The 15,482-nt window shown below is 39.6% G+C and overlaps 1 protein-coding gene across 1 annotated transcript in view; it reads left to right on the top strand.

Moving 5' to 3' along the window:
• The first annotated feature begins 1,429 nt into the window (after nt 1–1,429).
• aldh9a1b (aldehyde dehydrogenase 9 family, member A1b) overlaps nt 1,430–15,482 on the top strand; it is a 34,050-nt gene continuing 19,997 nt past the window's right edge. The window contains exons 1-3 of the mRNA XM_034182791.1: nt 1,430–1,744; nt 10,624–10,769; nt 10,911–11,040. Coding sequence (XP_034038682.1) covers nt 1,570–1,744; nt 10,624–10,769; nt 10,911–11,040 — 451 coding nt within the window. The 5' untranslated portion in view covers nt 1,430–1,569. The remainder of the gene's footprint in view (nt 1,745–10,623; nt 10,770–10,910; nt 11,041–15,482) is intronic.

Here is a 15,482-nt window from a genome sequence, read left to right as displayed (position 1 = left end):
GCATCTTGATATGGCACACCTGTGAGGTGGGATGGATTATCTCAGCAAAGGAGAAGTGCTATCACAGATTTAGACTGGTTTGTGAACAATATTTGAGGGAAATGGTGATATTGTGTATGTGGAAAAAGTTTTAGATCTTTGAGTTCATCTCATACAAAATGGGAGCAAAACCAAAAGTGTTGCGTTTATATTTTTGTTGAGTATATATACGGCGAGGTTTTTCTTACTCCAGTGAATATAACATCCCCCCCCCCCCCAATATATATATATATATATTACTCCAGTGGATATAACATCCCCCCCCATATATATATATATATATATATATTACTCCAGTGAATATAACATCCCCCCCCCATATATATATATATATATATATATATATATATATATTACTCCAGTGAATATAACACCCCCCCATATATATATATATATATTACTCCAGTGAATATAACATCCCCCCCCCCATATATATATATATATATATATATTACTCCAGTGAATATAACATCCCCCCCCCATATATATATATATATATATTACTCCAGTGAATATAACATCCCCCCCCCATATATATATATATATATATATTACTCCAGTGAATATAACATCCCCCCCCCCCATATATATATATATATTACTCCAGTGAATATAACATCCCCCCCCCATATATATATATATATATTACTCCAGTGAATATAACATCCCCCCCCCCATATATATATATATATATATATATATATATATATATATATATATATATATATATATATATTACTCCAGTGAATATAACATCCCCCCCCATATATATATATATATATTACTCCAGTGAATATAACATCCCCCCCCCCCATATATATATATATATATATTACTCCAGTGAATATAACATCCCCCCCCCCCCCCCCCCATATATATATATATATATATTACTCCAGTGAATATAACATCCACTGGAGTAAGAAAAACCTCGCCGTCCTACGGGTGTTTCATTGACAATTTTTAAATGCTTGTCTCCGTGTTTTTTTTTTAAATGCACTCAGAGCAAGACAAAAGCAAAATGCTTGAGGATACATCTCTCCTTTTGCGGTTTTGATTCATTCTTGACTGACTTTTAATCATGAATTTGCAGTTTCGATTATAAACATTTGTCCACTAGATGTCGCCATCGTTGTCTTTTGTGTACCGTTTCAAAATGGTAAACATTTTCTGAAGCCTTTGGTTCAAAGTTTTTAAAAAAGCGTAATATTTTATTATCGTTATCATATTATAGCGTGGTTAATCGTCATATGCGAACATGCCAAAATTAATTCTTAAATAGCGACGTCGGCATATTTTGATTGACACTGAAGACATCCAATCGTCGACTACGTTTTGATAGTTTGATAGTCACTCTTTGTCCCACCCCCGCAGATTGAGTGGACTGCGTGGGCGTTAAGATATGTCAGCGTAAAGTCTTTCACACGCAGTAGCTGCTGTTTTGAAATGATAGTGTTATATATTGTTAAAGTACTGAGCGCTTACATCACAGTTATTAACTTTGATTTCTAGCAGCAGGCCGAGCTAAACATGCTCCGGAGGCTCTCTGTGCGCCCCCGGCCCGCCGCTCTGCTGGTAGCCGCCGCTCGGTGCGTCTGCTCCGGCTCTGTGCACGTCACCGCCCCGCTGAACTTCTGGGCTGGAAAGAGAAAGAAGATCACGGAGAACAAAGTGAATCAGGAAGACGTTTACGAACCTGCAACAGGCAAGTCACAGGACATTTTAAAAATATGCATTTTACAATATCTGATGTGATTTGCTGTTCCACTTGGATTTTGACATTACTGTGGAAAAAAGGTCCTGTTTAGGGTCAAGGAGTTCTCAATGAGTTTTCAGCAATTCCACTATTCCTCAGTATGTATTAAAATTCAACATGAATAAAAATATTCTAAATGATTTATATTTCCAAACCAAACAGCACTCGGAGCTCACTGTGTGCCAACAGTCGTGTTTGTGTTAAAATGCTGCGTTCATGACATGTTGTAAAGTCGGAAATACCTGCAACGATTAATCAATTTATCAATTATTAATTGACTGTTGAATTACAGCTATTATTTTTTTAAATCTAAATTCTTCGATTTCTGCTTCTTATCTTGGAGTAAGCGGTCATTAAGGTGTCATCGTGGCCTCTGGATAATGATCAACATTTTTCACCATTTTTAAACAATTTATCTTGAAATGTAAAACAATGGTAAAATAAATGTAATCAAGAAAATAAGTAATTAATCGTTTATGAGTGAAGTTACAAGCATTGGTACAATCTCTACAATAATTACAATGAGGTAAATACAGTGAGGAAAATAAGTATTTGAACACCCTGCGATTTTGCAAGTTCTCCCACTTAGAAATCATGGAGGGGTCTGAAATTTTCATCTTGTGTGCATGTCCACTGTGAGAGACATAATCTAAAAAAAAATAAATAAATCCGGAAATCACAATGTATGATTTTTTTTTAATTTATTTGTATGTTACTGCTGCAAATAAGTATTTGAACACCTGTGAAAATCAATGCTAATATTTGGTACAGTAGCCTTTGTTTGCAATTACAGAGGTCAAATGTTTCTTGTAGTTTTTCACCAGGTTTGCACACATTGCAGCAGGGATTTTGGTCCACTCCTCCATACAGATCTTCTCTAGATCTTTTAGGTTTGGAATTTCAGCTCCCTCCAAAGATTTTCTATTGAGTTCAGGTCTAGAGACTGGCCAGGCCACTCCAGGACCTTGAAATGCTTCTTATGGAGCCCCTCCTTAGTTGCCCTGGCTCTGTGTTTGGGGTCATTGTCATGCTCGAAGACCCAGCCATGACCAATCTTCAATGCTCTTACTGAGGGAAGGAGGTTATTTGCCAAAATCTTGCAATACATGACCCCATCCATCCTCCCTTCAATACGGTGCAGTCGTCCTGTCCCCTTTGCAGAAGATCACCTCCAGAGTATGATGTTTCCACCCCCATGCTTCACGGTTGGGATGGTGTTCTTGGGGTTGTTCTCATCCTCTAAACATGGTAAGTGTAGTTGATTCCAAAAAGCTCTATTCTGGTCTCATCTGACCACATGACCTTCTCCCATGCCTCCTCTGGATCATCCAGATGGTTACTGGTGAACTTCATACGGGCCTGGACATGTGCTGGCTTGAGCAGGGGGACCTTGCTGCCCTGCAGGATTTTAAACATGACAGCATCATGTTACTAATGTCATCTTTGTGACTGTGGTCCCACCTCTCTTCAGTCATTGACCAGGTTCTTCTGTGTAGTTCTGAGCTTTCTCAGAATCATCCTTACCCCACAAAGTGAGATCTTGCATGGAATCCCAGACTGAGGGATTTTGACAGTCATCTTGTGTTTCTTCCACTTTCTAATAAATAATCATAACAGTCATTGTCTTCTACCAAGCTGTAGTCCATCCCAGCCTTGTGCAGGTCTACAGTTTTGTCCCTGGTGTCCTTAGACAGCTCTTTGGTCTTGGCTATGGTGGACAGGTTGGAATGTGATTGATTGAGTGTGTGAAGGTGTCTTTTATACAGGTAACAAGTTCAAACAGGTGCAATTAATACAGGTAAAGAGTGCAGAATAAGAGGGCTTCTTAAAGAAAAATTAACAGGTCTGTGAGAGTCAGAATTCTTGCTGGTTGGTAGGGGGTCAAATACTTATTTGCAGCAGTAACATACAAATAAATTATTAAAAAAATCATACATTGTGATTTCCAGATTTTTTTTGTTTTTTTTAGATTATGTCTCTCACAGTGGACATGCACCAAAGATGAAAATTTCAGACCCCTCCATGATTTCTAAGTGGGAGAACTTGCAAAATCGCAGGGTGTTCAAATACTTATTTTCCTCACTGTAAGTATTTGATCTACTGTCGATTTTGCAAGTTTTCCCACCAACAAAGAATGGACAACTGTGAGAGACAGAATAAAAAAAAAAAAAAAAATCAGAAAATCAGATTGTATGATTTTTAAATAATTAATTTGCATTTTATTGCATGAAATAAGTGTTTGATCGCCTACCAACCAGCAAGAATTCTGGCTCTCACAGACCAGTTAGTTTTTCTTTAGGAAGCCCTCTTATTCTGCACTTTTTACCTGTATTAATTGCAGCTGTTTAATCTCGTTACCTGTTTAAAAGACACCTGTCCACACACTCAGTCAGTGACACTCCAACCAATCCACCATGGCCAAGACCAAAGAGCTGTTTTAGGACACCAGGGTCAAAATTGTACACCTGCACAAGGCTGGGATGAGCTACAGGACAACAGGCAAGCAGCTTTGAGAAGACAACAACTGTTGGTGTAATTATGAGAAAATGGAAGAAACACAAGATGGCTGTCAATCTTCCTCGGTCTGGGGCTCCATGTAAGATCCTGCCTTGTGGGGTAAGGATGATTCTGGGAAAACCCAGAACTAAACAGGAAGACCTTGTCAATGACCTGAAGAGAGCTGGGACCACAGTCACAAAGATTACATTAGTAACACACAATGCCGTCATGGTTTAAAATCCTGCAGGGCAGCAAGGTCCCCCTGCTCAAGCCAGCACATGTCCAGGCCCATTTGAAGCTCACCAGTGACCATCTGGATGATCCAGTGGAGGCACGAGAGGAGGTCATGTGGTCAGATGAGATGTAAATAGAGCTTTTTGGTATCAACTCCACTCGCCGTGTTTGGAGGATAAGAACCCCAAGAACACCGTCCCAACCATGAAGCATAGGGGTGGAAACATCATTTTTGGGGGTGCTTTTCTGAAAAGGGGACAGGATGACTTTTGAAGAGAGGATGCATGGGGTCATGTATTGCGAGATTTTGGCAAACAACCTCCTTCCTTCACTAAGAGCATTGAAGATGGGTCGTGGCTGGGTCTTCCAGCAGGACAATGACCCGAAACACACAGCTAGGGCAACCAAGGAGCGGCTCCATAAGAAGCATTTCAAGGCCCTTGAGTGGCCTTGCCAGTCTCCAGACCTGAACTCAATAGAAAATCTTTGGAGGGAGCTGAAACTCCAACCCTGAAAGATATGGACATGATCTGTATGGAGGTGTTGACCAAAATCTCTGCTGCAGTGTGCAAACTTGGTCTAGAACTACAGGAAACATCTGACCTCTGGAACTGCAAACAAAGGTTTCTGTACCAAATATTAAGGTTTTTCAATTGGATCAAATACTTATTTCATTCAATAAAATGTATATTAATTATTTAAAAATCATACAATGTGATTTTCGGATTTATTTTTTATTTTTTTAGATTCTGTCTCTCACAGTTGAAGTGTACCTATGATAAAAAATTACAGACCTCTCCATTCTTTTTAGGTGGGAAAAAGATCAAATACTTTTTTGCCTCACTGTAACATTGTCACTGACTTGAGATTACAACTAGAAATACACTCCCTGTCACACCTTGACAATTTAGCCAGTGTATGCAGATCATATTAAAAATACTGACATATACCAATACCCCCCCCAACCAACACCACTGTTGGATGCATACATAACGTATTCATAACCAGTTGGATGTATACATGTCATATTCGTAATTTATATATAATGTTTCAGTGAATTTACACCAATGACTTCGTATTGTGTTCCTGGCATACACATTTACACCTAACAATAGTTCACCTTAACCAAAGCGTGTGACAGCATATCACTGACGAGCACATGGAAATTGCACTACAAATCGATACTTGCATGAATTTTATCTCTGCACTGACACGCAGTCTGGTGTGCCAGTGAGTAAACCCATCATAAACTGTGCTTAAACAGTTTTGAAATGAAAATTCACTACTTTACACTTTACATAAATCCTGTGATGCTGGCAAATAGAGTGGCTATTTTTGAGAGCCGTGTGCGTAACAGCTTCTTAACTCAGTGGAGTTAGATGTTACGGGCACTCCAGACGAGGTTGGTGTTGGGCCGGCTAGCATGTTCATTAGCATGAGCCTAGAATCGCTGGCTGTGGATGACTGCTTTGGGACTGTGGTTAGGTGGAGGAAGTCACGTAGGGCTTGGTGCCCGGTTGCGGTACCCCGATCACACTCGCCACTGTGAACTGGTTTTCTCCCTTGGATATGCCTGATGTGAGTTCTTTGAGCCCACAGATGACTTCCACTCCTATCTCAAGGCCGAAACGCCGGGCTTTAGTGATAGGGGATTCTATCACCCACAAAGTCAGGTTACAGACGCCAGCTGATGTTAAATGTATTCCTGGGGCCAGAGTGGTTTCATGACAGCTCGTGGACCACCTTACTGAGAAAAATCTTTTTGAGCCACTGCAGTCTATTTTTAGAAAGTATCATTCCACAGAGACGGAGCTCTCACTAAAGTGGTGAATGATCTTCTGCTTGCAATGGATTCGGACACCACTACGGTTCTGGTGCTGTTAGATCTTAGTGCTGCATTTGATACAGTGGATCATCATATTCTACTTGATAGGCCGGAGAATCGTTTTGGGATTACTGGGAATGCACTTGCATGGTTGACATCATACCTGTCCAGTCGTTCTCACTGTGTTTTGTGCAATAACACTACCTCTGATCTTAGTGACATGAAATTTGGGGTTCCACAGGGGTCTGTCTTAGGCCCCCTGTTTTTCTCCCTTTATATACTGCAATGTTCTATTTTCTGGTTCACTGCAGTCCAGCATTAGGGGTCTCCAATTGGTTAAAAATGCTGCTGCCAGAGTTTTGACAGGAAGCAGAAAGTTTGACCACATTACACCCATTTTAGCGCCTCTTCACTGGCTTCTTGTCCCTGTGAGGTCAGATTTTAAGGTTCTGCTACTAACCTATAAAATTGTTCACGGACTGGCACCTCCCTACTTAAATCCTACGTACCGGCCCGGGCTTTGAGAGGGTTAATTGTGTCAGTAGCATGGCCCAAGCAGAGGGTCACCCCTTTGAGTGTGGTCTGCTTGAGGTTTCTTCCTCAAATCATCATAGGGAGTTTTTCCTTACCACTGTTGCCTGTGTGCTTGCTCTGGGGGATGGAAAGGTTAGACCTTTACTTGTTTGAAGCTCCTTGTGTCAGGATACATGGTCATGTGGCACAGACGGTGGGTGGACACAAGTGCAACCTCTCAGACGATACGTAAGATGTAATAATGAACTTTATCTCACAAACAGTCCTGGGTCCCGTACACAGAAAGGCAGGCAGCATAGCAAAGGTACAGATGAGGGCAAAGCAAAAATACGTGGTCAGGAACAGACTGAGGTCAAAGGTACAGAGAGATACAATATCGGAGGCAAAGGCAGAAGGCAAAATCCAGATAAACAGAACGAGGTCAAAAAACACTGAGGCAAACAAGACAAGATCAGGGCTGGAACGAAGATACAAAGAATACAAGCTGGCACCGCAGTGAGGGAAGTGAGAGCTTAAATAACAGGTGATGTAACAAGGTGCATGTGCGATCAAGGGTTCTGGAAGGAGGTGTGGTCTGGTGAAACAAAGAGACGGGTTGAGAAGCGAGAGAGAAAGTGTGAGTGAAAACGAAGCAGATCAAAAGCAAAAGGAGTCAGTGAATGAAAACCAGTGGTGAAAGTATAATGTGCCCACAGACCAACAAAAGGAAATGTGAACAAAGTAAAGGGCAAACCTAAAAAGTGACAGACCTAAAAATGGCACAAGTATAATAAGAGTATAAACACAACTTGAACCAAATCTGAATATGACATCACAAACACGGGAAATAAGATAGAACCGATTATGACCCAAAGTAGAACAGAACATGGCTGAAAAATAACTAATAACCATCACAGAAAATAAAGAAAGAACAGAAACAAAACCAGAACCTACAGCAAAACAATGGAATGATTTGAACAAATGATCACAGGAACAATACCAAAAACAAAAAGAATACAACAAGATAATGAAACGTCAAAGATACATAATAAACACAACCAGAGAAAACATAATATAAAATGATCAAAATGGCAACCAAGAGGATCAAATCAGGGGAGGCAGACGGCAATAGGGTACAAACCCATAACATCGCCCCGACCCAGGATGCACCCTGACACCTTGATGCAATTTTGTTGTGATTTGGCGCTATATGAATGAAAATACCTTGAAAATTGAATTGAAAATTTTGAAATGTTAAAAACTTCTGGCATGCATAAATTTTGTGAACTAGTCATGAACATAGCACAACCTATTCAAAAACACTGAGTGTCAGTGCATGCAGCGCATCTGAACGATTATGACGAGATAAACATAACTTTACTAATACATTATCTAATTCATGAGAAGGAATAAAAATGCAACTGTTTTATTAATCCATTACAATATATATTATAAATAATTACCTTTGAGACAAGATTCCAAATGTGTTTTCCATTGCATGACATGCAAGAAACAACCTGCAGCTGTAGGTAATTTCTCTGTGATTCTGGGAGCGATGAGAGAATGGTTTCATTAGCCAAGTTCTGAGAGCAAATGTGTCATTGGTTACGAAATTATTATTTTATGTAGCGTGGCGTCAAGCAGGACAAAGCGTGGTGTCCAGCAGGACAAAGCAAGATGCATTGACATAACGAATTAGGCAGCAGTGTGGGGATCAAATTCCTGCAAGTATCAAGGTGCCTGAAGGATCAACATCGTAGTCATGCCGAAATAAACTTCTGCTTGCAAGAACTCTCCTGGTCGTGGACGTGGGCGTACCCAAGTCCTTCTGCTTTGTTCATCTCTTCTCCTGGCTCTGTTGGCAGGTAGCTGGTGCAGTGTCAAATCCATCAGATCATGCTGATGTTGAAGGACACCTATTAGGTATTCTCTTTGCCTTGCTGGATCCTGCATATCTGTTCACCATGGAGGCTGAAGAGTACTGACAGGTTCCTCCTGCCAAACCCTTTTTTTTAATGCCATTGCTGGCAATGCTTCATTACACGTAGCTGACATGTTCAGTAAGTTCTATGATCGTCTGGAACACGTCAAATAAGTTACACATAGGTTTACAGCACGTTAACCATAGGTTATAAATAAGTTTTCGGTACGCTAAACATTATCTCACTATATTTGAACTTATGAGTCACTTACAAGTAACGTGTGGGCGTGTGCATAACGTACCTAGAACTTATGTCCCGTGTATGTGGAACGTATGAGCCATACACTGGCATTCATTGAAATTTTGTCTATGCCCAAAATTTTTTGACCACCTTGACATATTTACAACATATATCGGCGTGCTTCAACATGCTCTTAACTTATACAAAACTTACCCATAACGTATTAGACATACCCCAGCGTATGCCAGTGTTTTTAAGACGCTTGACATACGCTGGCGAAATTGTCAAGGTGTGGCAGAGTTTTGGACATTTGTTGCTCATCTGCAGCCAGCAGCTGTAATAACATATTTATATGTTCGTTGTAAAGACAACAACAAAGTTCAAGTGGTAGGTAGGTAGGATTCCGTTGTTGATGATCCAGTAGTAAATCTCCACAACAAAACAATATATAATTCAGTGTTTCCGCTACAGTATTATAAGTCTAGCAGGCTGCCAGGCTAACAGAAACCCCGCTGGGCCAGAAATATTTTGTTAATAACACCAACAAAAAATAAAACCAAATAACCAGTATTTTTTAAGTGAATAATCATTTCAGTGCGTCCCTCTGATTATGGCGTTCTCTGGAGTAAATGTTATTTTATAGTGATTTGACAACACGCTGATCGTCTGATTATTGTTTTTTAATGTTAACGACAGTGAGCTGACTGCAGTGTGACATTAAAAACTCCCACTGTAGTCCAAATCAGTGCAGTCAGAGCTTGAGAATGTGTCAGGCACAATAATCTGAGATCTACTCCACAAATTCTGACTGGTAAAGAGTAATAATAAAAAAAAGTTGGGGATTAGTTGGAGGACTTAATCTCCACCTCCATGTGTGCACACATTTTTATTTTCATGAAATGCTCTCTCACCATTGGTGCTATTAACAAACTTTTCAATAACTTGTTTCACACCAGACGTGGCTGTGATAAAGTCAGTGTGTAACTTGGAAAGGAGAAAAAAAAGGTATAAAACTCTGTGATTCTTAACTCTTAGTGTCCTAATGATGCTCTCCTGTATTTTGGTCAACTTTTCATATTTCTATTAATAGATCATAGCTTTACAGTGTTTTCAGCAAATATATGTCTCACATTTGGAAAGCTGAGCTTGTTCTGAACATTTTGATGTGCAATACACAGGCATTATACTAAGAAAGTACCTTAAAAGGGGATTTTTTTTTTTTTAAGGTATTGTAAAGGGTGAGTACCACTGGGCCTGAAAAAAATTCAAGCGAAAACACTGAAATTGGAACATTTTTGAGCCATAAGTTGGCAGTGTCTGAACTTTTAAAATGGTTACATTGTGATGGCTTCGTGGCGGGGATAGATACTAACATCTCAAAAGAATCCACTGAGCTGATGCTGCTCTGGACAGTCTGATGGAGACAGACACACAAGTGGTCCTGATATTCCCATTAGGGGTCAGTCACATTGATTCTGCACTAAATGAATAATGTAAAGGAAGACATTCTAGCAACAGATAAAACAGTGTGACCTGTTGTTTATATTTAAAATGTGTGATTTATTGTTATGACCTTCAAATGTTTCACTTTGCAGGGCGAATTTTGTGCCATTTGCATCCATGTGGTGCTACGGAAGTCGACCAGGCTGTGAACGCTGCCAAGGTGGCCTTTGGGCATTGGAGCCAAATGTCTGGGATGGAGAGGGCAAGGATCATGATCGAGGCTGCCCAAATTATCAAGGTGTTAATGCTCTCTCTATTTGTATCCTTGAAACTATTTAAAATGGTACAGAGAATGTTTTTTTTTTTTGTAGATGGTCTTAAATATAAAAACAAAAAATGTCTGATTTTGTTGTAAATTTGCATTTGTTGTCACATGTAGAGGAGGAGAGAGGAGATAGCTGAAATGGAGGTGGTCAACAATGGGAAGTCCATCACAGAGGCCCGACTGGATGTCGATTCTGCCAGACTCTGTATAGAGTACTATGCAGGACTGGCCAATACTTTGGCAGGTTGGTACTTTGTATACATCCATGTAAGGTGAATGAAATTGTTGAGGACGGTGTATGAATTCCATATTATGAACTGTTTTTTTTTTACATAGTATAAACGAGGAGTTTAAAGATTCACAAAAACCTCAGAATTTATTCTTCTCAATTTAAATGAATACTGTATGTAATATCATTCACAACAACCCATTTATGTGCAGAAGTCTAATTTGAAGAAATTTAATGACCTGATAATATTTATTTTAATTAATCTAAATATTGACATATTTGTATGAAAGTAAAATTTCAGGCACTCATTACATTTTATTAATAATGGTAATTTGGCTTAGTGGTTAGTACTCTTGGCTTACAGCAAGAAGGGTTTGGGATTGTATCCCCTCTGTGGGCTTGGTGTGTGAATGTTCTCCCCATGCTTGCGTGGGTTCTCTCCGGGTGCTCCGGCTTCCTCCCGCATCCAAAAGACAGGCATGTTAGATGAACTGGAACATTTAAATTGTCATTAGTTGTGTGTGCGGGTGTGAATGTGTTTGTTTGCCTGTATGTGTCCTTGTGATAGACTGGCGTCCTGTCCAGGATGTACCCCGCCTCATGTCCTGTGACTGCTGAGATAGACTTCAGCCTCCTGCTGAATCTTAATTGAAGTAAGTGGGTAAAGAAAATGGATGAGTTATCTGAGCACAAAGTAAGGTGCAGGGCACAAAGATGTTGTATTCCCTCTATTAATTAAGCACAGGTTTGTGTTTTGGATGTGTAGGTAGATGACATTATCCAGTTACATTGTCGTCTTTTATCTGTGTCATTGCGTCCTTTTTATCTGCCTCGTGAATTCCCACAACTTTTTATAACAGTACTATACATTCACCCAAAGGCAAATGCTGCCTGTGCTTCTAGTAGTTTTTAATGTTGTTCAAAAATTGCAGTCCATCTCACCTGATGCCCCATATTTTATTTTGGGAGATTTTAATCAGGTCTCCTTGGAAAAAACCCTAACAAACTTCTATCAATATGTTACCTGCCCAACCAGGCGTGGCAAGACTTTGGATTTATGTTATGGGTCAATTAAAGACGCTTTTAAATCACTCCCTCTTCCTCCGTTGGGTTTTGCAGATCATAATTGTGTGCATCTTCTGCCAACCTACAAGACTGTTTTAAAGAGGGGAAAAGTACAAACCAAGGAGGTTAAAGTTTGGACTGCTGATTCTGAGCTTTGTTTGCAGGAATGTTTTGACTGTACTGACTGGGACATGTTTAAGCAGTCCTCTGATAACCTGGATGAACTCACTGATGTTATATGTTCTTATGTCACTTTTTGTAGAGACATGATTGTTCCCTGTAAGAAAGTTAAAATTTATCCTAATAATAGACCATGGGTCACTAAATCAGTGAAATCTTGTATAAAGAAAAAGAAGGAGGTCTTCAAAAAGGGAGTAGACTCGGACCTTCTTTTAGTTACCAAAGAGCTTAAAATAGAGATTCTTAAAGCAAAACAGACCTATAAGTCTGAGTTGGAGAAGAGGATGGCTGCTCATAATCTTGGGTCAGCTTGGTCTAGTATGAAGGCCATTGCAGGCCTCCAAAATATGGAAAGCAGCACAAATATTACTTTAAATGGCTTCAACTCAGATATTGAACTAGCTAATGCTCTTAATTGTTTTTTTATCGTTTTAACATATCTGATTTTAGTAAGGAAACTCAGGAACTTGGTCTCAGGCTCCGTGACTCTCAACACTTCTCCCTTCACCAATGGGATATAGAAAAAGCTTTTCTTAGCACAAAGGTAAATAAGAGTCATGGTCCAGATAATATCTGTGGCCATTTACTTAAATCTTGTGCAAAAGAGCTGAGTCCAGTTTTTTATTATATTTTTAACCGGTCCTTGGAAACACAGCATGTCCCCAAAGTGTGGAAAGATGCTGTTGTGGTCCCAGTTCCTAAATCTAGTAATCCTACATCCTTGAATGATTTTAGGCCTGTTGCTCTAACATCAATTTTAATGAAGATTTTTGAGAAATTGGTACGGTCGGTAATGCTAAAAAATACTATGCATGCACTCGATCCGTTACAATTTGCTTACAGGCCTAATAGAGGAGTGGAGGACGCCACACTCACTTTGCTTAATCTGCTTCTCAGGCATTTGGAGGGCAGCGGGTGTCATGCCCGGCTTTTATTTGTTGACTTCTCTTCAGCTTTTAATACAATTCAACCCTGTATTTTAACCTAAATGCTTTTAGAACATTTTAAATTAAGTAATAATCTCGTGGGTTGGATTTTAGACTTTTTAACAAACAGAACACAGAAAGTTAGAGTGAACGGGATTTTATCAAACACAGTGTGTTCTTCTACTGGCTCGCCACAAGGGTGTGTGCTCTCACCTCTGTTGTGTCAGAGCACTTTTAAAAACAGGTTTATTTTAAAATACGCGGATGATACAGTGATTGTCAGTCTGCTGCGGGATAACGAGAGCAGCCACGGTCCTGTAGTTGACCATTTTGTTAAATGGTGTGAGGACTCATATCTTCAGATTAATATATCTAAAACTAAAGATATGGTCATTGATTTTAGGAAGAATGGTAGCACACCTGGCAACACAACAATGAATGGTCAACCAGTTGGAATTGTGAAAACTTATAAATACCATTGTGCAACTGAACAAATCTTAGTAGGTTTGCAAATGGTTATATTTAGATATTTATATACTTATTTATTTATTTGCCCTTTGCACACTAGTTTTAAGATGACCATCTTTTTAGTGGTTTTAAGTTTGTGAGTCCTTGGTGGTGTTTGTTAATTTGTTTTGTGTATGTTCTTTGTTAGTCTTTTTAGTGTTCTTTTTTCCTTCCCACTGTAGCCAAGTGCTTGCTCACAGGGGGTCGTTTTCACCGTTGGGGTTTTACATAATTATTGTATGGCCTTGCCTTACAATATAAAGCGCCTTGGTGCAACTGTTTGTTGTGATTTGGCGCTATATAAAAAAATTGATTGATTGATTTGACTAACATGGACGCCTTTTTTCTGTTTTCTGTTTGCTGCAAGCCAAATCTACCTACGGGTACAAATAAAGTTACCTGAACCTGTCTCTCCTTCCCTGAAAGAGTTGTGTTTGGGTCTTTGAATATGGTGTATTGTATTTAGACGGGGGACTCAGTAGTTGACAAAAATGGGAGGTTTTCTGGTGAGAGAATGCATCTGTGCACATAGTGTGTAGCAGGTCATTTATGGGAATTACATCCACCAAAGCTCACTTACAAACCCAGGAAATCCAGTTTAAGAATGATTTAGTACCCAGAGTTAATAAAGTTTTTTACATTTTCCTATAGTTTTTACTTTCACTTATTTTATTTTTTTTATTTTTGTTTTTGATACAGTGGTCAGGGAAACGTGGCGCAGCGCCAGGTTGTTACATTCTCAGTGCCCTTATGTCGATTTTTCAAGTTTAGGATGTTCACTCTCTTTTCTCAGATAATTTTGCTTACCTTTATTGAAATTCGTCAGTTTGCTGTCACTTAGAGTGATTTCTCTTGTCTCCATTGCTTTCCTGTGTAAGCAATGGATGACTCGCACATCATTGGTCTGGTTAACTGTCACTCAAAAAAATAATGTGCCATTATTGGTGGAATATTTGATGTCACGCAAAGGTTTAAGGCACCGTTTCTGCAGAGAAAGTTCACAAACACCATCAGCTGACTCTGTTCGCGTGAATCGTGAGGAAATTAAGCCTGTGGATTAGAGAACTATTTTGTTGCTTGTGGCATCTCTGGTGGGTTGTGGCGAGATCAAAGCAATGTCCGGAAGTGACCCAGAAGGTAAGATGGTCACGTGATAAACATCAGCATAGCTGTGAAACTGAAACAATCAACTTTTTATTGAGCTTAAATGTATGTTTGACTATTGAAATTCAAAGTTTCTACATAAATGGACTGCATTTATATAGCCCTTTTCCATCTGTATCAGACACTCAAAGTGCTTTACAATAATGCCTCACATTCACCCCGATGTCAGAGTGCTGCCATACAAGGGGCTCATTACACACCGGGAGCAACTAGGGGATTAAAGACCTTGCCCAAGGGCCCTTAGTGATTTTCCAGTCAGGCTGACATTTGAACCAAGGATCCTCTGGTCTCAAGCCATCCCCCTATATTTCACATATATTATTTCATGTTCTTGGTGTTCATGGAAATTCATCACCATGAGAACAGAGGGCTCTGTCACTCTCTATGCTTTAAGGCCCGATCACATGGCACTTAACAAAGGGCAAAGCCCAAACGAAACAAGAAATCTTGACATCCGTTGGCATCATTTAACCTTCCCGCAGCTTCGTTCCTGCAGCTGACGCTTCATCAGGATTTTTAAACTTGAAAAATTTGAATGAATACCACTGAAAACCTCAATTCTTCCGTATTTCGTTTTGCTGTAGTTCTTGACGGTTTCTTACCATTTGCTTAGTT

This window comes from Thalassophryne amazonica, chromosome 12 (assembly GCF_902500255.1).
Source record: "Thalassophryne amazonica chromosome 12, fThaAma1.1, whole genome shotgun sequence".
Classification (NCBI taxonomy): Eukaryota; Metazoa; Chordata; class Actinopteri; order Batrachoidiformes; family Batrachoididae; genus Thalassophryne; species Thalassophryne amazonica.
This window is presented reverse-complemented; position numbering and strand designations above follow the sequence as displayed.